This window comes from Hemibagrus wyckioides, linkage group LG03 (genome assembly GCF_019097595.1).
Source record: "Hemibagrus wyckioides isolate EC202008001 linkage group LG03, SWU_Hwy_1.0, whole genome shotgun sequence".
In the NCBI taxonomy this organism is placed as follows: domain Eukaryota; kingdom Metazoa; phylum Chordata; class Actinopteri; order Siluriformes; family Bagridae; genus Hemibagrus; species Hemibagrus wyckioides.
In genome coordinates, this window is record NC_080712.1 from 16,970,252 (window position 1) to 16,995,496 (window position 25,245).

The 25,245-nt window shown below is 39.3% G+C and overlaps 1 protein-coding gene across 8 annotated transcripts; it reads left to right on the forward strand.

Moving 5' to 3' along the window:
- Positions 1-322: 322 nt before the first annotated feature.
- Positions 323-24,994, forward strand: ldb1a (LIM domain binding 1a). Of its 8 annotated transcripts, none has more exons than XM_058386291.1 (13): positions 323-463; positions 619-656; positions 2,564-2,664; positions 14,896-14,998; positions 15,144-15,188; positions 16,202-16,277; positions 16,405-16,507; positions 16,635-16,807; positions 20,167-20,289; positions 20,736-20,819; positions 21,522-21,645; positions 21,740-21,888; positions 22,538-24,994. In XM_058386291.1, exons 3-13 carry the CDS (start codon positions 2,637-2,639, stop codon positions 22,766-22,768), a joined length of 1,239 nt encoding a protein of 412 aa, XP_058242274.1. In that variant the 5' UTR covers positions 323-463; positions 619-656; positions 2,564-2,636; the 3' UTR covers positions 22,769-24,994. The 8 variants fall into 8 exon arrangements, with proteins under 8 accessions (XP_058242274.1, XP_058242276.1, XP_058242273.1 ...); XM_058386293.1 differs by having other exon boundaries at positions 21,740-21,882; XM_058386290.1 differs by having other exon boundaries at positions 326-463; positions 16,402-16,507.
- The last annotated feature ends 251 nt before the right edge of the window (positions 24,995-25,245 follow it).

Below are 25,245 nucleotides of genomic sequence, written 5' to 3' on the forward strand. Positions count from 1 at the left end.
GTGCCTTAATGATCAATGCCTTCTTGGCATAGGTCACAAGTGGCTGGACTCTAAGGCTCAAGGCTGGTTGAAGTTAATTGAATGTGAGGCGCCCGTCTGCCTGCATGTATGCTTTCCTGGCTGCGTGTTTCCAGCGAGTGAGAGACAGAATAATGCTGTGCCTTGTGTGCCCCCAACGAGCGATCACTGCTCTGCCGTTGCCATGGCGACAGTGCCCTCTCTGGGTACGACGGGCTGGAGAAGTTGCTCTGGATCTGCGTCATATTTTTTTTTCCAGTGGATCTGTGAGCACTCTCCCGCCTCCTCTTCTCGCTCTCCACCACATCACCCCTCTCTCTCTCTCTCTCTCTCTCTCTCTGTCAGTCCTTTCTTTGTTTAAAGGCTAATTGACCCAGCTTCAGATCGTAAGCACTCAGTGCTTGGTCTGCCTCAAACATCGCAGCTCTTGAAGAGAGAGAACGTGGTAAGGAACCCTGGGCTGTTAAATTATGTAAATTGATTAATGAAAACAATGTCATTGTCATTATCTGTGAGCTTGGTGACAGTGATGACTGTATGCTATGTCTACTGTGTCAGTTAAGGTTAATTTCAAGTAATGTATTTCTGTTTGATTCTCAGGTGATTACTGTGGGACCGTCGGTGTGTGTGTGTGTAAGGTGAGTTTGTGCTCCTGCATGCAGGTAAATGTCTACTCTTTTGCCATGCACTCACAATGATATGCAACACCCTAATACAGAGTGAGGTAAAGACAGTAGGGGGACCATCTTTGTTTTCAATGGAGCTGTGGCATGTGTGTGTGTGTGTGTGTGTGTGTGTGTAAAAAGGGATTGCAAGAGGACCTGATTGTGCAGTCATGAGACCTGATTGTGGTGAAGTGCATTTCCTGAGGCTTAGTGCTTCAAAGCTTTGGCTTGGAAAACAAAAAGCCATTTCCCACAAAATCGCTGCAGCAGCACAGAGAACCTTTTAGTGTAAAATTACTTCGCGATACAGCATGTCTCTTTGTATGTGGTTCACCATTTGGGGAAATCATTCCCTCTTGGTATTGATATAAATTTATTACATAGTGACACTAGATGCTGTTGAGGTGAGTTAATGAAAAACTCTCCTGGGCTTCAGAGTTCTCCACAAAGCTAGAACAAAGCTGTGTGTAATAATTTGTACAAGAATTCACCTTCAGTTGCCTTGTCGTTCATGTAAATGCAACAACCAGATGGGAATACCCTGGTCTCTCTGACAGTGTATTGATTTTAAATGACAGGCAACAAGGACCAATATGATGCTCTTTTAAAGAGGTCTCTATTCTCTGGGATTTAGGTTTCTGAGATCAAGAGGCTATAACTCAGCCTTCTCTTCCTCAATCCTGAGGTTTCTTAAGATTTAGAGGCAAAGCAGTCAGTGAGCTTGACAGGCTGTGTGAAAGACTCGGCGGTATATGTATGTGTGATAGTTCGGGGACTGGGGCACAGCCAGTAAGGGAGTTTAAAACCACATGTGGGGCGAAGTCAAGGAGAATAGAAGGAATTGATCAGAAGGCTGACATAGCATGAAGCCTGTCTGTCCTCAAGAATAAAGAGAGACAGAAAAGCTGAACTACGAAAAAGGCCGTATTGAAAATGAGCAGGCAACTGAGGACTTAGCAACAACAACTGAAACCCTGTGAAATTATTTGTTTGCTTTATGGATTCTTGAATTGGACTTTTTCCCCCCATTAGAATGGAAACAGTCTTGCACTGCTCATTAGCTTGTGCTTCCTAGGCTCCTTGGACTCTCGTGTGTCCCTGCACTCCAGGTGGGCTTTGCATTTTTAATCGATGCTGTCTGTAGCCATTAACACTGCCGTACTCCTGTCAGCAGAAATAAATGAGAGCTTGGAGCAGAAACAGAGGGAGAGAAATGGAAAATGAAAAAAGGGGAAAATAATATTACAAAAAAAAAAAGGATGAAGAGGTGAATGTAATTTAGAAGCTGCATATGGATGGAGGGCTGAGTGAAAGGACAGGGGAGATCTGTAAAGCAGAGGATGGAGTGTGTCTCAATGTCTGGGTGAGTTGTTCAGCAGACCCTAGGGAGTCACAAGAAAGTAGGCTGTGTGTATGTGTGTGTGTACACACACACACACACACATACACACACATACAGCTCCACTAGGCGATAATGACTCTGTGCCTCTGGGCTCTGCCTGACTCTGTTTATCTCTCACACATAGCACAAGGTAAAATCTGCCAATACATCCACAGGAAAAATAAAAGAACTGCATTTCATGGCTAATGTGCAATGAAATCTGTCTCACATGCTACTTTTACACTGCTCACTTTCTCATTCACCATCACTGTACATACTGTACATTCTTTCTTGTCACTGTCTCACACACTTCCTTTCTGTCATATTTTTCCCCTCCTACAAGTATTTCAAATTTGCATGTTAATATGCAACCACGAATCTACCAGGAGCACGATTCCTGCTTCCTGCTTCTAGTCGAGCTCCTGTTTCTACATTTTTATTCCCTTAAGCACTCCTCCTCCTCACTGCCCTCCCCTCGGCATCTGTTTCTGCTCCTCAGAGGAAGCCCATGCTAGCAGCGTGTGGACTCAACAGCAGCTTTCTGTTCCAAGCAGAGCCAAACATGTGAGAAGATGTCTGTTGGAGGTTGCGCTTGCCCAGGTAAGCACTTCTACTTGACTTATTGGGCCAAGTGTTGCACGGGGGCCTGCACTGCTTTTCTTGCGTCTCGTCTTTCCCTTGTTATTCTTCAGTGCAGTAGTTTTATGGGTCCTATTGCTTGTATCATAGTCTGTTTGGGACTCTCTGTCAGTGCTCCAGCAGTTACACACTGTACGTAATATGCAATCTCAAAGTACTGACTTCCTGTGTAGAGAAAAAATGTTGCTTTAACCCGAATAGCCTCTCTGACTGGTTTATATCTGTGTGCTGAGTACACACTTTTTCATGTGACGTCAACCTGTTCTCACAGATCTTAAGGTTGTTTGTAATAAGAAGTGAGTAATGGGCCATAGTTTCTGGGGCTGTCTGTGAACTTCATTTACTTACTTTCACAGGTCGAAAATCATCCCTTTAGTTGCTAATGGGATCCTGTTAAAATGTGATGCTTAGTCACCGCAGATATTAAGCTGTTATTGTTCTTTTCTGTTATATGCTGAGTGAATGCTCAGGCTTCTTAAGCAAACATGCTTCAGTATTAAATATTCCACTGAGTATGTAGGTCTTTGCTTTTTTCTTAGGGATTATAAATTGAAAAAAAGAGCTTTAGACACTGAGTGTACAATTTAATTGTCTTAAGAAGACTGCTCAGTGTGTGAATTAAACTGAAAGATGCCTTGACATGGCAAAAATTATACCTATTCAGAGATCTGAAGGCTTTTAAGATTTAATAGCCAGAATCCATGTGGGGAATCTACAAGCCAGCAGATTTGATATAGAACATCCTATCAGATTAATGGGAATATTAAATTTCATAAGGCTATAGGTTATCTGTGCACCAAGGGGAGGCACTGAGAGGATATGAGGTAAAGCCAGGATCTTGTTTTTGTTAGGCTGTTAAGAGTTATGGTAGAAGTAGTAACCTTTTCCCTAATGCTAATTGTAATCCAACTGTGAGAGCCATGACAACGGATCAACTGTGAAAATGTAGGGGAAGTTGTAACTAAATTGAAGAGATCACTGCATGGATGCTGGTGGGATGCAGGAAAGGTTCACCGATATAAAAGGTTCACCGATATTGATATCTTGTCTGACATTAATGAACTAACCTCACAGTCCTATGAAATGTAATAGTCTGTTATGTAATGACAGTTTTAGTAAAACTGCTCTGATATAGTTGCAACATCAACATGCTCGCATGTTTGAACTATAGAAGTCACACCGTACCTCGGTTCAGTGATAAGCAGAAAGTGAGCAGCTCTGTTGGAATCACAGACAAGGCACATGAGGTTTCTCCCCTGCTGTTTTAAATGGGATAATGATCAGCAATGTGTTCATAACGTGTGGCATCGAGGCAAGTTTAGACGGATGCGGTGACATCAGCACAATGCAAACAGTGTCTTCGCCTTGCTCCCTGCTGAGATCCTTATCTTTGTACAAGACCCAGGCATGAACGCCTTACTGGCAGCCTGACGGATTTAGCAAGCCAACATTTCGCACATAACATTTGTTTAAAATCAAGTAGATTAGGTTCACAAGGGTGCATTTTTTATGAGTGTGGTCATGGAAATTTCCACAGCTGTGTGTCCTTTCTGATTGTTCTCTTTTTTAGCGGCGGGAGGAGGGAGAAGGGGTAGAAAGAGGGGGTGAGAGAGTGAGGCAGGGGAGGAAAGTGTAGGAGAGACAGTTGTTTCATGTTGAAATGGGCTGCTTTTGTGTGGACTTTCCATGCATTGCTCCATAAAAGCCAGCAGCACTCCGTAAAACCTGATTGTGATATTCACCTTGGCTACGAAGACAGCGCTATCTCCTTTTCTTTTCCCAAGTCGCAGTCGAAGTCCCTCCTCCTAACACATGGTTCTGTTTGAAGTTGAGTTTGTTTACATTCCTGTGCTTATGTGGGCTCAGTGGGAGTGCATGTACCCTGGACCTCAGAGGTCCCCCATCGTCCTGCATACCTGTAGACATTGTGACTTGCATGCCCTGCCTTTTATGGTGCACTTTTATTTATGTTTATTTGGATAGCATTAGTCATATAATGGAATCCCAGTTGCCTCCCCAAATTCATCCATTGTCAGTTTGCCATTCAGTATGAAGGCCTGAACTAGTCTTCCATGCTGAAGTGATAATAAGCTTTATACAGACAACATAGCAAAAATAGGGGGCTATTAATGATGCTGTTGCCGCTCTGCTCTGTCACACACACTCATGCAAAGCGTAAGCTGCTGCTCCATTCTGCTTCTCATATACAAGCACTCCAAATCAGCAGGAGCTCTGCTACTTCATGCAGAAAGTCACATGGGCTGCTTGATTAGAGGAAAATCAGAGCAAAAATGGCAAGCTCACAAAGCCAGTGCTGTTTCATATTTCACAATGGCTACAGCTAGGAACCAACAGTTAAGGTAGGGTATGCTGCCTGTCGAGCTGAATACCGCTGTCCCGATTCAGTTTCCCCGTTTCCCTGCTGAGTGTTTGTATGTGTGCAAACAACACCTCATCTTTACCCATCCCAAACCTCACAGATCTGTCTCATTAGGTTGAGCTCAAACAAAATGGCTTCCTGGCATGAACATCAGCATCCGTTTGCTTTCTGAGCTTATTACTGCATGTAAGTCATAATGTCAGCAAAAGACATAATGTGCCAGATGCACGTTCTGGGACTGTGTGGATCAGTGCTGTAATAGAGCAAAAGAGGGAAACAAGTGTTCAATTCAATGACTTCAATGGCAAACTTTACATCCTAGAGATCAAATGAATGACAAAATTAGACAAAGGTAATGTGGAGCTGCAGCAGGTAGCTTTGCCCCCTCACAGCTCCGGGATTCCTTGTTGATCCTGAGTTCATATTATACCTGTGTGGAGTTGCCATGCATATTCTGCATGTGGGCTTTCCTCTGGTTTCCTCCCACCACCCATAAACACGGCAGTAGGTGGACTGCCTACACTAAATTGCCCTGGGTTTGAATGACTGTGTGCGTGGTGCACTGTAAAGGCATCCCATTTATGTGTGTGCTCCAGACCCACTGTCCCCCTGACCAGGATAAAGTGCTTACTGAAGTTGAATGTATGAATGAAAATAAGATAATAAGGAATGCAAATCTAATAAAATATGTATATGTGATGGATGTTTGAGAGACATGCAGGAATGGAGGAAGCAGGACACAAGCAGCTGTTTGCTAACTCCACTATAATTTCCATGTCACTAGATCTTGCTCTTTTTTTTATCTTGATGGGCTTCCATGGCTCAGTGCTGTACTACCACAGAAGGCACAGTGAGTCTTGTTACAACCGTGCCCTCCATTTAAACTTACCTGACACTCTGCACTCCCCAGTAGTAGCTTACATCTCTCTAGAACTTTATAGATCCATCCGTTTTCCTCTCTCTCTCTCTCTCTCTCTCTCTCTCTCACACACACACACTCACACAGATACACACATGCTTTCACTGTGTCCACACATTATTGTCAAGCTTCAGCTTTGACAAATACCACATAATGGTTTGAATTTACACAAGGATATTAGACAGAATTATTAACACTGACAAGCCTTCTATTGTGCATAGTATCTCAATAGTATATATAACACCGCATTGATTTTTGTCTGTCATCTAGTTCAGTATTTCTCTTCCTTGTTCCTACTGTTTAACACTTTTTAGAAACAATAAAATGGTGAACTTAACCAGGCCGGACACAACGTGAACAAACCAAATATTTGTTAAATATAACTAGGAGGATTGGCTTGTGCTTGATATCTTTGCTTTCTCACAAGGTCTGAGGTCTTAATTTTATACCACAACTGAAGCGGTGACATGAATATAATAATACTTTAAGATGATTAAGTAATACTTGAGCACTTACTGAGAAACAGGAAAGGACATCAGATGAAGAGTGCATATGATGTAAAGGTCAGGAGAAAACAGTTTGAACCAGCAGTGAACCGCAACAGATCTCATCTTCTGCACTGAATTATAGTTTAATGTAATAGAGAGAGATGTCTCTGAAGCTAGGTCAGTCTGGGGCGGATCGTCTGCTCATCTAAATGAGATGAGAGCCTGCCTCAGCAGTTTTGTAAAGTAGTTTTTCAGCTTACTCCGATGCTCTATAGCCACAGCAAAAACAGTAAATGGCACATTTAGGATAGGTTGAATGCCCAATTGGATACTCAAATTGAGTCAAAATATTATATAAATTATAATTACTAAAATATTTAAAAGGTTTTATTGTGCACATATAAGGTGTGGCTCTAATGATTCATGGAGTATATACAGTAGAGTGTTCTTGTGGCAGAGGAATAAACTATATATTCCTGTTAACACTCATTTTAAATGTTACATAAACATTTGTCTGACTTTTCTAATTAATGTTGTACATAAAAAATTAGGCTAATCTGGAATTTAGCCTTGTTTTTGTCCACACAGAGGCACTGTGTAAGTTTACAGGTCAGAACATTGTAGCACTGTTAATTCTTTTCTGATGAGTATATATATATATATATATATATATATATATATATATATATATATATATATATATATATATATATATTCTACCATTTTTTACATTTTGAGAAAAATAGTGTAATAGATGAAAGAAACATCTTATTTGCTTTACTATATCATGTACACATTCTCAATCACTGCTGATGACATGTGGTGGGTGTCTGTGACTAAAAAATATCAACTCAAACGGAGGTCAAACCTCAGACTTGTAATAATGCCTTAGTAATAGACTGCTTTGTCTATTTTAGTCATAATAGTCCTGACTCACTGATAGGCTACTGTTCAGCCTACAAAGAAATCAGCCCCAGCATTCTCCTACAACCTGTGTATTATGCTTCAGATGCTGCTTTTCCTATGATCACTGGTGATGCTGTTGCATTTGGTTCAACATAAACCCAAAGTAATCCATTTTAAGACTTTGATTAACAAGAACTAATGTGATCTTGATGCCAAAAAAAAAAAATAGAATGATATATCTTCTTTGAAAGAAAGGGGAGCCCTACTCTTATATTTGTAGCAGCCGCCATGAGTACTGGTAAATTGTAGTTAAGGCTTTGAACTCCATTAATTGAACAGAATTGTCCCTATGCTTTTTTTCCAAGAAGTACAGTTCCACCACATTCTAATTCCCAGTTTAACTCCTTATTATAATTTAGATCTTGAATATAAACACAATATGTAACCAAAACAGTGTCACTTCTGATACAGATCTCCCCTGAAATCTCCATTCAGTTTAGTGCCTCCATCTCACAATGTTTAATGTTTAGGTTAGTGTTGTTGCACTGACTATAGCATTTTGGGCTTTAAGCAGTTATTTGAACTAAGATCCCTCACTTACTAATACGGCTGTCACATCCCGTGTCTGTCTCCAGAGTATTATCACACTCTGCCAGGTGTGTAGCTGTAAGCAGTCAGGGTGAATGTGCAGTGCAGAGCTACTTCTGTGTATGGGTCTTGAGAGACATGCCATATTATAGAGCCCCTAAAACAGATTATGTCAGCAATGACTTAGCTAAGACTTGTCACTCACTATTGTTAAAAATAGTAACCTAAAGTACACTAAAGCTTGAGAGCGCTTTTGTGCCACTTGGACAGTGAAAAAGGAATTGACCTTGAATGGGTCTAACAATTTTAGATGATATTTTGGCGAATACAGGTATTTATATCCACTGATCACATACTGTATTCGCATCATGTCACATATTTACTTGAGTTCACATATGCACTTTCACATGCTGAAATGCAACTTCACATATCACTCATATAATTACATGAAGTGTGTGTGATTTGGTGACATTGTTTATACACTGAGTGTTCATAAAAACTATAAGATTTTAGTCTTTCAAAAATTATTGCCAATAGATGGCGCTGCTGTAATGTTGCCCCATGACTGCAGGTATCCCAAGTAGTACATTTTCTATTACACAAATACCCACCAAGTTGCTACGAGTACATTGTTAGAGGCAAAGTAAGTAGACAAAGCACCACTGCTTATGGATGCTGTTCTGCTAACATGGTAGCTCATACTGATGGTGGACTTGTGAATTATTTTTGTGTATTTACCTCTATTACAAAACTAAACCAAGGTATGACATAATCTGTCAATAAAGTACACTATGCTCTGCACATGTAGGTTCCTAAATATTTTGGATACTTGTGCACCGCAGACCTTCATTCATTCATCTTCATAACCATTTTATTTCAATCAGGGTCCTGGTAGATTTCTCCTGGGAATACTGGGTGTGAGGCAGGAACCCTGAATGGGATATTATCCATTGCAAGGCACCAGACACACTCTTATAGCCAATCCATCCATTGCAGAGGTGTCACATTTTATCCGCAAAGGACCGGTGTGAGTGCAGGTTTTCATTCCAACTGAGCAGAAGCCACACCTGAGTCTACTGAAAGCCAAGATCAGCTGATTAAATAGGTGGAATCAGGTGTGGCTCCTACTTGATTGAAATTAAAATTTGCACCCACACCACCCCTTTGTGGATAAGATTTGATCTATCAGTATGTTTTCTGGGAGGTGGAGGTAAACTGGAAAAACTGGAGTAAACCCACATGGACACAGGGACAACTAATGATACACTGTTTGTACAGTGGTAATACTGTAATGCAGGGGTTTACAACTCAGTATGGTGTAATCATCCCTAAATTACAGCAAGTGCAACCTGAGGACACCCCATAAAATGTACAGATGCTGTTTGGTTTTGGTAGAATCGTGATGGTGAAAGGCACAGTTGCAATCAATTCCTTTAGGAAAGGGGTGTCAAATCTTATCCGCAAAGGGGGCAGGTTTCCATTCCAATCAAGCAGGAGGAACACCTGATTCCACCTGTTTAATCAACTGTTCTTGGCTTTCAGTAGACTCACGTGTGGCTTCTGCTCAGTTGAAATGAAAACCCGCACCCACACCGGCCCTTTGTAGATAAGATTTGACACCCCTGTCCTTTACACTGAAGACATTTCATTGCCTTTGCAATCTGCACTGCAAACTGTTTGACAACCTATCCAAACCTTTATTTCTTTATTTTCAGTTCAATTAGTTCTTTATTATCATGTGCACAAAAAGTACTTACTTGCAAATGGGTCCTTGTGACTACATACAGCTATGCAGACAAGCTTTGAAGAAGACTTTACTGGTCAGTTATACATTACAGCATTGTGAAATACTTTTATTTGCATGTCCCTGCTTGTTAGGAAGTTAGGGTCAGAGCACAGGGTCAGCCATAATATGGTACCCCTATAACAGAGAGTGATAAGGGCCTTCCTCAAGGGCCCAACTGTGGCAGCTTGGTAGTGCTGCAGCTTGAACCCCTGACCTTCTGTTCAGTAACCCAACTCTAACCAGACAATATGAAACCTATTCAACTACAGGAGACATCAGTACATTTTTCCTTACAGCAAGAAGACATGCATGGGTGGTATGATGACAGTGGATAGCACTACCATCCCACAGCTTCTAAGTCCTGGTTTTGATTTTGACCTCAGGTTACTTGTGTTTGTGAAGGTTTTCTCTGGGTTCTTAACTTTTGTCCAACTCCCCCTAAAATATGCAGACAGATAAGGATATACTAATTAGGTGTGAATGAGTGTGTGAATGTTGCCCTATAGTGGACTAGTATCCCAATGAATGAACGAATGAATGAATGAATGAATGAATGAATGCATTGTAAAATGTAAGGTGCAAAGTAAAATGTGTGCAATTAAGTGTTAGGTATGTGCAAGTTAAAAAAGCAGCACATACAATGTTAAAATGTTTGTAAGTGCAATACAGTAGCAAAATTTTTTTAAATGTTTTAACTTTTGAAAGTTTTGTGTTTTCGAAAGGATATTATTTGAAAATCTGGCCATAGACAGCATGCATCATCATCCTGGAAAACCTATTTATTGTGTTCAAATAGGAGTTTATATTAATAACAAACTAAACAGATCTGGGCTGCTCATCAAATAACAGCTCAGTAATATTTATTACTTGTATGCAGTCAAATCCATGATTCTGCAGAATACACAATTCATAGATTTAGGTGTTTTAATCTATTTGGCAAATGAAAATCACATAACACTGAAATTCGTACTTGCATATAATATAGCTCATCAAGGCTACATAATGCAGATGTACAGTATTCACAGTCTGAAGACAATATGACTCCTATCCAACATTCAGCTAAGAGACAGCACTACACTGTAAAACCTAAAGGGGCAGAATAACATGCAACATACCATGTCCAATGTTAGTGTCCACTAAAATAGTTGTAGTAATAGATGTATGTGCTTTAAATGTCTTAATCTATACATTTTAAGTGTTGTATTGAAATATACATCGATCAGGCATAACATTAATATAACAGGCGAAATGAATAACACTGATTATCTCCTCATCATGGCACCTGTTAGTGGGTGGGATATATTAAGGCAGTGAACATTTTGTCCTCAAATTTGATGTGTTAGAAGCAGGAAAACTGGATTAGAGCATCTCCAAAACTGCAGCTCTTGTGGGGTGTTCCCGGTCTGCAGTGGTCAGTATCTGTCAAAAGTGGTCCAAGGAAGGAACAGTGGTGAACTGGCGCCAGGGTCATGGACGGCCAAGGCTCACTGATGCACATGGGGAGTGAAGGCTGGCCCGTGTGATCCGATCCAACAGACGAGCTACTATTGCTCAGGTTGCTAAAGAAGTTAATGCTGGTTCTGATAGAAAGGTGTCAGAATACACAGTGCATGAGGGGTCAGGGCTGTTTTGGCAGCAAAAGGGGAACCAACACAATATTAGTCAGGTGGTCATAACGTTGTCCCTGGTCGGTATATATTAGGCAGTGACTCCCTGCAGTAGTAGTAGCTTGTGTTCCAGTAAGAGTTTATAATAATAGTCCAATCAGATCTGGGCTGCTCATCAAATATTAGCTCCCAGTTATATTTTACCTGTCGTTGTTATTTGTATGCGCTCGAGGCCAGATAGTGCAGGAATCACAAATCAAAGATTTTTGGATGTTAAACCATTTGGCAAATGAAAAGCAAGTTCGGGCCCGTTCATGCATGCAGACTATAAAGTAGCAAACGCATGCTGCAGATGTAGCAAAACTGTTGCAGAGGGAGGGCCGTGTGCGGTCCGGCTACTGGGGGGAGGGGTGGATTTAGGCTTGCAGGGAATGCAAAGGGGGTGATGATGCACAGAGGAGTAGGAGGCGGTGTGGCGGGGTGAAGGAGGAAGAGAGAGTGAGAGAGGTAGAGAAGGAGCAGGAGAGAGAGAGGCAGCGAGAGCGCGAGCGCTGTATGCTATTGTTCATGCCCTGTGCAGGGAACAAAGGGCCGGGCGGGTGTACTGTCTTGGGCTTTGATTCGTATTTGTATTTTGGTTTGTAAAGAAGACCACAAAATTAGTCTCTAAAATTGGATATAATATTGCATGCCACCATGGGCTTTTAAAAGGGTAAACTTGCGCCCCAGGAGCTGAGATCGGAGCGGGAGACGCACAGGAGTGCATTCTTCTCTCTGCACAGGTAAGCACGGCCCAGCTAGGCTAACTGGGCTAACCGGCTTGAGCACTTACGACCTGCGCGTGACAAAATATTTGTATTTTGTCAAGCACTGTTTAGGAATGAATCGTAACAAATTGGCAGAATTGGTTGTTATTTGTTTGTTGCCTGAATATGAGCTAAGTTGAGCTGTAAAAGGCCGCATGAAGTGCAGTGGTGCTAAGCTAACCATCAGAATATACCTAGCCAGGCCTGTTTTCAGAGGCGGGCTGTGTTGTTTCAGACCTATTTGCCCAGTTTGGATTAGTTTGTTGACCATTCACAAGAAATACGTTGAACGTTTTTCAAGCAGAACTGACCTACAATTAGTGCATAGGCATAGAGCAAGCAAGTAGTAATGCAATTCACATAAAGGATGATGGACACCTATGCTCCTTAGAGGCTGGGATAGAAGCTGCTTTCTAGTCCACAGGTTCCTAATCCTGGTGCTGGAGAAGCTCCTGCACACTGCAGTGCTTTCCCTACTTATACACACTTCAACACAACTGATCAGCTGAAGGTGTGTAAGAGCAGGGAAAACACCTGGGTATGAAAACAAATCTTCAAGACAGTGCATTAAAGCATAAGACGTTGAATCCTTATGCATGCATCTTGCCCACTGCGACCATCTTGTGTGGTGTAAATGATCCAGAGCAATGTCACTGTAATTTGGACATGCATTAGGACTGCTGTTATGTGCAGGTGATAATGTGCAGTGATTCCTTAGCTTAGATTAATACTTTGCTCCACCAGCACACAGCTGTTGTAAGTAAACATGTGTTGGAGTATCAGATTTTTCTAAAATCTAACTTTTTTTTTTTTGCAGTCAGGGGACAGCTATTCTAATGTAAAGACAGCACAAATTTAGTTTCTGAATATAATCCAACTTCCTTAAATATTAGATGTAATAAATATGTCATATACACACACGTAAACATGTATCACCACATTTTATTATTATTATTCATTCAGCATTTTCAACTTGCAATTTTTCACATGCAAAACCCAAACTAAATACATTGGTGTTAAAATGTGTATGTAAAACCTTTTCTTTTTGACCAGCCAGTTCATATTTTTTTATTTTTGTTTAAACAACCGAGCCGTTATTTCAACTTGTTTGATCTTTGCTTATTTTCTAACCTAATTGCAGTTGTTGTGTTTTAAAATGAATAATAACTCAATCAGTACTGTGTTATTTAAAGAGCTTTAATTGTTTGGTGATGCTTCACACAGCACACTGAGAATCGTGCTCTGTTTTGTTTGCCAGCTGATTAATTAACAGTCGATATTCAACACAGCAGTCCATCTGCCTCTATAAAATATAGAAGAGTTATCTGGCTTTGCCAAAGTTAAACATTTGAGAAGAAAAGGCTTGTTCTGGTCGCCTCTGTTGCTAACAAGTTGAGTAACAGGGCTAAATTCTGGCCTTTTGGTTGTTACAGGTCTATAAACATTTGGACGATGCACAAGTTCAGTCAGTATCCCTGGACAAAATACAGTTTTTACCCTCAGAGATGCAGAAAGCTAGTCTGGGGAGCAGTTTGACGTCATCGTGATTTGTTAGGGAAAACTAAATGTGTATTTGATTGGCACATCCTTGTTTCTGTTTTGTGCAGGATATCACATAAGATGCACAGGAGAAGTGTATAGTTTGAAGAGAACCAGACCCTGGATGTGTATTCTTGTAGAAAGATATTTGCGGTTATTTCTAATTCTTCATTATCCCATATCTGAAGTCTGCTGTGTTTCGCTCTGTCTTGTGCGGTTAGCGGGCCAACAGGGGCAGCAATTGTCCAGCTTTTATAGTTGAGTGGCTATATTTCCTAAAAGCCCACAAGACCTTTTAAGATCCAATAGGTGGTGTAGCTTAGAAAAGCCGAGAGCCTGTGGGTGTAGTTAAAATGAGAGAGAGGGATTATGTGGTTGATGTTTGCATGTGTTTAGCAAGGGCTGTGGGGGATGGGGAAAGCATGCCTCCGCTTCCTTACGTCACCCACATCGCATTTTAACTCGAAGAAGGTGCAAAACAAACCAGGGTGTAGAATATTTCACAAATTCCTCCATGCCCATACAGGAAAGATGTTGCTGCGAGAACATCTCACATAATATGAAGTGCATGACTCATGATTGTCTAAAGATACAATGAATGGTATTGTGAATTTGATTGCAATAGAGGAGTGAGTCACCTGATGTGGTCAGGTTTTGCACTTTCTGTCTTTCTGTTCTTTAAGGCGTTGACTTATATGTGTGACTAACTGCTTAACCACAAGAGCATAAACCTGGATTCTGTAGCTTGTTTTTTTTAACCCTCTACGAATATCACTGTATATCTCTATGCATTTTTGTGTAAAGTGTTTGTGCCTGTGGGTTGTGGTAAAATGGCAGTGCTAGACACGCTGGAGTTAACAGTAACAGAATAAGTGGGGGTTGGGCCGTGTGTAGAGTAAGCAGCAGAAATAACCCAATGTCATGTGGTCACATGGTACTGTGTTTGTGAATACATGAAAAGGGTGATTGTGGGTTTCAGCTGAATTTCACACTCGCTCGTAAACTATTTTGAAACTATAATTGCCTATAATGCTATTACTATAATGGCATCTTTTATATAGTCTCAAGTTACCCTTTTAATGCAAAGCATACAATAGCTTTAGATTTAGTGTACATTAATTTCCACCTCACTTCAGAAGCACATTCAAGTTGGATTTTCTCTTTCTCTTGTAGGCTGTTCGTCCAAGTCGTTCAAGCTGTACTCCCCAAAGGAGCCTCCCAACGGTAGTGCCTTCCCCCCATTTCACCCAGGCACTATGCTGGACAGAGATGTGGGGTGAGATACTCTCATGTCCTCTATAGATTTCCGCAAAGAAAACAATGTTATTTGTATATTCAAATTTTTTTAATCATACAATAGTGTTACAAATTATATTGACTGTTGACTAATTATGATTTTCATCATATGTCTTAATCCACAGTCCGACACCAATGTACACCCCTTCGTACATGGAACCTGGAATAGGGTGAGTGTGTGATCTTCACTAACTATTCTAGGCTTATGGTCATTGATTCGACCTGATTGTTATTTCCCTTTCCCCTGATTTAACGATTTGATCTATCTAGAACAGTTACAAGGTTTAATGTGCATTTGAAACCAAAACACAAGCATCTTCTATAGACCTGAAAATAGCTTTAATACTGTTATTACCGTGGCAATGTTTACATAAAAGTTGGGAGTTCAATAAGAAAAATAACATTCATTCTGAATTACTGTTATCTGTTTTGAGGATTAAAAATAGGAAAAAGAAACCACTGTGGAAAATGTTCTCAGATAATATATTCAGGGTCATTGTCATTTGCATAGATAGTTTAGTCGAGGGCAAAAATTAATTATCTGGTACTCTGGGCAAATGTGCAATCTGAGTCGCATGTTTTGGTTGTCCAGAAATTGCATTAATTAGCCTACCTAATATATTACAAGTTAATGGACTAGGACCGATTGTCTTAACAAAAATGAGCAAGTATTTGATTACCCAGGGAGATGATATCTCTGTGTAGGCATAATCCATATCCTCTCCTCCTGTCATTATCTCTGATGTTGGTCATGAGCCTTGTTTTTCTCTTCTCCTTTCACACATATAAAGCGTTAGTACAGCATTTTAGTGCAACATTTTGTTGGTGAATTGTATGCAGAGATTTTTTTTTAAATGATAATTTTTCATTGCACTGTTCTATATTCAGTTCATCTTTATCAGAGTTTCTACATCGTGCATTCCTTGTACAAAAGAAAGTTTGTAATTTGTACAAGCCGATTTATTACCGTAATAAAAGTTCCCAGTGAGAGTCAGTATGTCAGAATAAAAAAAGGGAGTAAATGAAAACCCCAGACACATAATCTGCTTGTCTCATGCAACCAGGCATCTCCTGTAGCTATACATGTACATAGAAATATTGCACACATCTACATTTTAAATTTCACGAATGACGTCATTAATCATATTGCTGTCCTTTTACGTATTATTTCGTCTTGTCACAGGAGGCATACACCATATGGAAACCAAACAGACTACAGGATATTTGAACTCAATAAACGGCTTCAGAACTGGACAGAGGTAAGAAGAAGTCTGTTTTCTTCTTAACATACAGACTACAGTAGTTGCCATCTGATGTGAATAAATGTCAATGTTTTGTGCTTACAACGCAAGTGAGTGTGATTTGTTTCTTGTGTTCCCCCAGCAGGATTGTGACAATCTATGGTGGGATGCCTTCACTACAGAATTCTTTGAAGATGATGCCATGTTAACAATCACATTCTGTTTAGAAGATGGTCCTAAGCGATACAGTAAGATGCCTTCAGTTTTTAATCCTGCACATTATGTGAACATTTAGGCCTCTGGTGATTATTTTGTATAGTATGAAAGTGTATAAAAGTCATTTCATGACATGTTGTATTTTTTTTGTGTTCAAAGCCATCGGCCGGACGTTGATTCCCCGCTACTTTAGAAGTATCTTTGAGGGGGGAGCTACTGAACTCTTCTATGTACTCAAGCATCCCAAGGAGTCTTTCCACAGCAACTTTGTGTCCCTTGACTGTGATCAGTGCACCATGGTCACGCAAAACGGCAAGCCCATGTTTACACAGGTAAAACGTTCTTTAAAGTTTTGTTGAACATTTAGAAAGACTTTCAGTGTTTGTCCTTACAGGCTTTATTTAAGGTGTTGTATTGTGTGTAGATGTTGCACTTAAAGGGAGAGTTCACTACTCAAATTTGACTCTAAGCAGGAACAGGGCAATTCACCTGCAACAACAGAATTGAAATTGCTTCCAGATTTCATTTTTATTGCCATGTGCGTAAAAATGGCTTTATACATGCTTTTGCATGCTTGAATCATACAGACATATTTAACCACTGTCTTGGGAACACTTCTCATATATGTGTTCCTGCATGTAAAGCTACATGCTATGTTGCCTTGTTCCTGATATTCACACAAATATTTCTGCTCCATCGCTTTTAGCCATTATTTGCACAAGGTTCAGTCTGTCAATGGAACCGAGTAGAAATGAACACTGATTCATGCCCTTGATAGAGCATTTCCAGAGCCTGCAGCAGTGCACATGTTGCTGTTACACGAGCTGTTTGTCCAACCTTCAGCAACCCAACACTACAAACCACAAAGAAGGAAACAAATAATGACAGGAAAGGCAGGCTTTTTTTTTTTTATCTGTTTCATGTCTTTTAAGGATTATATTTTGACAAATTTAAAATAGTAAATTAGTTTTAGTTGAGCTGGAAGTCTGATTATAAGTTATTTTGCAAAGCAATGATTGGTGAAGGAAAAACAAACAAATAAACTGTGAACTTTTCCGTTTCACTTGAATTTTTAACATATTAGCGTAATTCATTGCTTACAAAGTAAACATCATTCCAAGTGTTTTAATTAAGGAATAAAACAATGGGACACACAAAATATAAACAGCTATAAACAATCATTCCCTCATCAGCCTAGTTTGTTTTCAATATCTTGAAGTTAATGAGACAAAAATACACAGCTTGTCATACAGCTTGTTATAGAGAAACCAAACCCCCATGGCAGAAAACATACTGTTACATGTCAGACACTTGAGACTCCTTAACAATATTCTTACAGGAAGTACTATTTGGTTTTCTTCTGTAAAATAATACTGTTTTTATAGCAATTTATATGGATTGGTTTATGTGAAGAGTCACATTAATTGTAGCATGCATTAAAATCTGTAACCGAATATTTATTAACATCTTCTGATCAATTAGATTTGAGAATACAAGAGTCTGGGTACTTTACATATCTGTTATATATTGTACTTTACATTGTACTTTACATATCTGTTATATATCTGTGTATGATAGGGACCATGGGTCATAATTTTCACAGGCTGTGATCAAAACCACCAGTGAAACTATAGTTTCTGCATGATCTTTCAGTTAATAGTCCTGCATGTACCTCACTGTCATGTACACTACCGCTCAAACGTTTGGGATCACTTGCATATTTCAGCATGATTTCAGCTCTGGAGGAAGACTCCATCTGTGGAATAAAATCACTGTCAAAAATAATCGTATGTAATTCAGAACATTTGTGTGTAATTTTAATTTACTCTTGCGTAATTTAAAAGTATTGTATGTAATTCTGTGTTTTGTCCGAGTTGGATTCCAAAATCTACGACCACGACAGTTTACATACACGGCGCTAGTTTTCACAACACTTCTGTTACACACAAGACATGCCAAATTACACCCACGAATGTAGTGCGTTAAACCACTGTCAAAAATACGTCCTCAAGGCCACATGCACAGGCATTACTATCCGATGGAAGATGAATCGATTTTTTTATTGCAAAAAACAATACAATAAGGCAATACAAGATCATAAGAAGATCCTTAAGAACAGAGCAGCAATCAAAATGAAAATAAACTAAGAAAAAAAAAGAAAAAGAATGACACACTAGGGTCTTCGAAAAGTTTACATTTCTGCAATAAACTAAACAGTACAACAGTACAATCATACAGATTTACAGTACATCCAAAATTCCTTTTGAAAAACAGAAAACAATGGCTTTGTTTTAAGGCACTTACATTTATGAATATAAAATTTGCCCAAAATGAAAATAATATTTAGTACAAATTAAGTATGTACATCTTCCATTAATAAACCAAAAATTATATCATGTTTAGAAAATGGAGAAGACAGCTTGATTGAAACTTTAAGCCACTCAAATGTCTCAGACCTAAAGGCTCTACTGAATGAACAGTCAAAGAATAAATGTACAGTCGTTTCAATATCTACATCACAAAAGGTACAATTATTGTGATCTATATTAAATCTATATCTAAGAAACTCTAAAGATATAGATATCATTACAGATTTTAAAGTGTTGGCTTTGGGAGGTATGGGAAAGGAGAGATACATGGTTCTTAAAAATAGAGCTCTTGGGAAAAATGTGAGTCATATTATTTCGACTTGATTTGGAAATTTATCTTGGGTCAATAAAGTTCTTATTAATTTATTTGTCAGGCTACACCTAATAAAATCTTGCCCATTTATTATAAAAGAAGGTAAATGAAGAGCTTCAGTTACATTGGGTACTGTATTACTGACCAACAGTACAAAGGACTTTAGAATACAGTTCAATACCCTGTTATATTGCTTGTAATCACAATGAATATTAGATTTTTTACAAAAAGTACTGTGATCCCTGAGAGCTAATCTTACCTACTATAGTTAAACTATCTTTGTAATAGAGGCGCTAGTGGTTTGCGTGCTTCGTGGAATCGATTCATCTTCCTTTCGGATAGTAATGCCTGTGCATATGGCCTTGAGGACGTATTTTTGACAGTGGTTTAACACACTACATTCGTGGGTGTAATTTCTCATGCCGTGTGTGTAACAGAGTTGTTGTGAAAACTAGCGCCGTGTCTGTAAACTGTCGTGGTCGTAGATTTTGGAATCCAACTCTGACAAAACACAGAATTACATACAATACTTTTAAATTACGCACAAGTAAATTAAAATTACACACCAATGTTCAGAATTACGTACGATTATTTTTGACAGTGATTTTATTCCATACCATCAAGCCAATCCATCTTGTGGGAGATGCTCCAGGAAGCATGGGGTGAAATCTCATCAGATTATCTTGAAAAATTGACAGCGAGAATGCCCAGGCTGTAATTGCTGCAGAAGGTGGTTTTTTGATGAAAGTTTGAAGAAAACATTCATCATTTCCATTAAAATCATTATTTCTAACTCTGACATGTCAGCATGTCCTGTTCTTTTGCTATATTTTTTATTCAGACTAATTTCATGTGTGTTTCCTTGGAAAACAATCCAATTTTTGAGTGATCCCGAACTTTTGAGCTGTAGTGTATGTATTTCCTCCGGCTAGAGTAAGTGAGGTTTGGAATAAGGTTGATTTCAGAGTTTTAACTTGCCTTTTTATTGAAATGCTTTCATATCACACAGGTTTGTGTAGAAGGCAGGTTATATCTGGAATTCATGTTTGACGACATGATGCGCATAAAGACGTGGCACTTCAGCATCAGACAGCATCGTGAAGTCGTTCCACGCAGCATATTGGCCATGCATGTGAGTGTCTAATGTTCATCTTATTACATCTTTAACAAACTAAATGGTTATTGGTGATGTGTCCAGGATCACCAAAATTCTGTTTTGTTTTGGGATATTTCTCTACACTTTTGAAACCCTAAAGAAGGCAAAGATCATAAATTGTCATTATTCTGTTTGAAATGCCTCAGCTTGTCCAGGTGAGGGTGCTATATGAATGAATTTCAGCGTTTTTTTTTACTTTTTATTTTAGCACCATTACATTATGGTTTACATTAGCACCTTGTCATGTCTCCTTATGCTGTTATATTTATTATATTTTACATTTAACATTTTATATAATAATTTCCCCCGTGTTGGTTATTCCAACAGTTAATGACAATAACACACGTGATTATGTATATGATTTCTACCAATTCTAAGATATCCTCTGTAAAATAAACTTAAATTAAAAACTCTCTTTACAGGCACAAGACCCACAGATGCTTGACCAGCTCTCAAAAAACATCACAAGATGTGGGTTGTCCAATTCAACATTAAACTACCTCCGAGTAAGTACACACCTGAGCACCCTTATAGAGCTGTGATAGGCTCAGTTATGATCTTTAGGTATAATTTTTTTTAAATATCAACTGTTTGGTATTAACTGTGTGGAATTTTCCTTTGCTTTTCATAGTGAAATACTTTACTTCTTATAAGCTCTGAGTCTGTTGTTGGTCTTGTTTGCACTTCAACAAAACTATGTATTGTGATGCATATTATGCTTCACAAAAACGTGTCCAACTAGTAAGAGTGTGTTTTTTTTGTTCCAGAAAAAAAGGAACATTTTGTTGATTTTAAATGAACCATATATGGTGTAAATATTTTTGTACAGAAATGCACAAAAACAAACCTTTAAAGGCCTCAGAACGGATTGAATATGTATCCTATAAAGCAAAGATCTAGCCTTGGCATTAGATGACTCATTCCAGTTTTGCCATGTTATTCAAAGTACTCTCACAACAGTTTATATTTTACCTAATGCTTAAAATAACTAAACATTTGTAAGTAGGATTAGTAACTAGAAAAATGTTTACTGCACTGTGAAGAATATACAGCGAGCCATGTGCATATTTCTGCAAGATCTAAACTGATGTTCTTTGAACTTTATTTAGCTTTCATTTTGCACTGCTGTGTTCACTGTGTAGATACAAAGCTGTGATGATGCCTTGTGAATTGAATGCTGATTACTGTGACGGTTTTGTCCTCTTCAGCTTTGTGTAATCCTGGAACCCATGCAGGAGTTAATGTCCAGACACAAGACATACAGCCTCAGTCCTCGAGATTGTTTAAAGACATGCTTATTTCAAAAATGGCAAAGGATGGTTGCCCCACCAGGTAAAGGAACTGAGGAAAGTTGTGCCATCGATGTGGTGTTATTTAAATAATTGAAAGTTGCTTGTCTCTAACACGGATGTCGTTATCCCTGCAGCTGAGCCGGCAAGACAAGCGCCGAATAAGCGACGGAAACGGAAGATGTCTGGCGGCAGCACCGTGAGCACCGGTGGAGGCAACAACAACAACAGCAACAGCAAGAAGAAAAGCCCAGCCAGCAGCTTTGCGCTCTCCAGCCAGGTACCTGTAAGCATCTCATTTTGATTCCCCTTATACAAACATTTGGGTGATTAGACAATGAGTGCATGGGTGGTGGGACTGAGAGCTTTGCATGAAAATAAAACAAAAAAGTTCAAAGAAAAGACAGACCCAATATAGAGACAAGTGGACATGATCCAATGCTGGGCAGTCCCTGGTCCTTCAGGGCCTCAGGTCTGTGGGTTTTCTTTGTTATTTTCTCAGTTATTTGGTCCGAGCCTGTTTTGTGATTTGAGCTCCTGAAACAACCAGTAATGGAGACCCGAGGTGGAATGAACCCATGCAGCACTAAAGGATCAGGGATGCCCACCGCTGATCTTTTCTCTCAAAGACAGGGCTACACAGGGCTACATATTAAGGCCACAGTAGAATATGGTTCCCAATCAGTAAACTTCGTGTTGGATTCCAAGTTCTTTTTAGTGGCAGCCATTGGTGCTTAGAGTTTCTGTGGCTGTCGAACTGTGCTGCCCTTCTTGATTACAGTGGGCGCACATGGCTTGAGCTCTGAGGTCTTAACGACCTCTGAAGTTGGAGTGGGGAACGGACGGTGCCAGAAGCTACCGAGTCTCCTCCACCCCTGAAACACCCTCCCCCGTGTTACGGGGATAATGTTTGCACCCCTTGCTGTCCCCTGCAGGACGTGATGGTGGTGGGTGAGCCCACTCTGATGGGAGGGGAGTTCGGGGACGAGGATGAGCGGCTGATCACGCGACTGGAGAATACGCAGTTTGATGCGGCCAATGGCATCGATGATGAGGACAGTTTCAGCAACTCCCCAGCTTTGGGCAACAACAGCCCGTGGAACAACAAAGCTCCCTCGAGCCAGGAGAGCAAGAGCGACAACCCCAGCTCCCAGTCGGCCCCGTAGACTACTATACTCACTGTGCATAGATAGGGAAAGGGCAATACCAAATGCCTGCTTTTGTTCCAAATGGCACTCGCGTTCTAGGAAAGCCAGCCTTCCTGTCACAGTGTTCTGCTCCGAGGAGTCCTCACTGGCCAGACTATGTTTTACAACTTGTGAAATTGTGATTTGCCGCATACTGTTGGATTTAAATTTGATACAGTTAAATTTCATAATTGAATCATTTCTTTTGAAGGAGCTCACTGTGCATTTGTGCCTGAGAGAAATTCAGTGTTTGGTCCGTTCGAGTTCTCTAAGCAGAGTTAGTGAAGGCAGTCATGTCTATGGGTTCTTGTTCCAACCTCGGGTCTCAGTGGGTGCTGTGCTTAAATATGCATGGCGGTTTCTGTTGTGCTCACTTCACATGGAAGGGTTTTTATTGAATCATCTAATGATAACTATTCTGTGCACCTCAGACTCAAAACCAACGCTAAATTATTTGTTTTGTAGGACCTGGTTGGAACAAAAACCTGTACAGTTCCGGAGCTTGAGGACCGGAGTTGAGAACCACTACGTAAAATCTCTTAATAAAGAAATAAATTAATAAAATAAGCAAATAAGTGAAAGCCTCAATGATACTGGAGTTATGGTCATGCTGAGTATGGTCATGAGCGGAAGTGGACCATGAAGCCAGACTCCTAAGAGGTGTATTTTTTTTCTCATTTGTTTTTGAGTTGTTGTTTTTTTTTTGTTGTTGTTGTTTTTTTGTTTTCATTTTTCTAGCAATTTGTAAAGGAAAAATTATGAGCAAGTAAAAAAAAAATACCCTGAATATCCATCCTTTGCACTGTTGCCACTCTATTTTTGATCTATTTTTCTTAAAAGAAAATTATAGTACATTTTCTGTTTCTTTTTATCCTTCCCTATTATTAATACGTGGAATTTGATTAAATATGTAAGTGGAGAATGGTAGATTTATATGATAATAATTTGTATTATTAAAGTTATGACTTTGTGGTACAAAGCTGAGGTCCTGTTAAATGTGTTCTAAAGGTTTTACGGCATGTATGTCTGAAATCTGCCTGTTTTCAGACATAAGGCGAGAGAAGCTAATTCTTTACAGGATCTCCCCTTTTTATGTAATCTTATTTGGAGGGCTTTACCTCCATGTCTATGGTACACACATTCTTACTCGATAATTTGAGTTGAGGTTCTCATGAAAGAGATTTTTAATCTGTACAGGAAGTAGTTGACTCGATACCTATTGAAATCTTCATGGTACACGAACCATGGGGTTTCAAATGCATAAGCAAAGCACCTCTTTTCCTCAACAATAGAGTATGTGATTATTTTAGTCTCCCAAGAAGTTTTTTGTTTTATTGTTTTTTTTAATTTTTTTTTTTATATGCTACAGACCAAGGAGCTAAGAGCAAGATAATTCAACTCAACAATTGTGTATTTGATTCTATGAAGAATACTTTTCATAATTTTGTTTGTGTATTTGTGCTTGTATATTTAAGACTGTAGCTAAGGTCTGTATAAGTGTAATTGTATTTACTCGTCTTTAGAACATCTCTAAGGACTTGCATTTTAATGTAAAAAAAAAAAACAAAAAAAACAACAACAAACAAAACCCATGCATTGTAGTCAGTGTTTTTAGAGATATTAGTCATAGGTATCATTTATTTCTGGGATTAGCTTTTTCAGTGTACAATGTATTTATTTTTTTTCCCCTTGCCATCGCATCATGTGTGTATACAGTACATTACATTACAACATGTCAGTTTTCTGCCATTTTCAATAGAGAAACATGGCGCTGCCTTTCTATTTCTCATCCCTTCATTATTTCATTTTGTCTAAACAAAGAATTAAAAGTTATCTAAAAAAAGAAAAAGAAAATCAATCCTTTAGCTATTGAAACCCCTAGACAAACTAGATTAAAACACCAGAGGGCATTCTGAATTTTGTGTACTATATGGGGAAAGAGCTATGCTAAGTATTCTGCCTGAGTCTCTGGATGTTTTATATATAAACAAACAAAAAAACCCTCCAGTAAAATCCTTGTTCAAATACCTTCCAGATGTCCTTTGTTGCCTATGGGGGTTTTCACCAAATTAACAGTAAAGGGTCAACCCCTTTTTGTTGTTCCTGTCGAGCCTCTTTGATAGTGGCTGTTTGATAAATCTATTTTTTTCTATTGTCTGCTATTGATGATTCATGTATGGTATAATAAAACCAATTTTCATGTAACTCTGCTTCGTTTTTGTCCAAGTCGCATGTGCTTTATGAGCCCTCTTCCAGCTTCACTTCTGTTTGATGAGCGCTGAAGCCAAAGTATTTACAGGTACGAAGGTCGAACCTTCACCAGGAAGAAGTTTCGGTTCTCAGCTTAGTCTGAAACAGCTAATGGGTTTGTACAATAAAGAACACTACAAGGTTCAGTGTAAGGGACTCAGTGTTTACAAAATGAATTTAAAACCTTTAATTTTTTTTTTGGCTTT

Coding starts and splice junctions, on each gene's coding strand:
- ldb1a (XM_058386290.1), top strand. CDS start 2,637: ATGTCTGTTGGAGGTTGCGCTTGCCCAG. Junction 16,508..16,634: donor AGATGGTCCTAAGCGATACA/GTAAGATGCCTT, acceptor TTGTGTTCAAAG/CCATCGGCCGGACGTTGATT. Junction 20,820..21,521: donor CAACATTAAACTACCTCCGA/GTAAGTACACAC, acceptor TGTCCTCTTCAG/CTTTGTGTAATCCTGGAACC.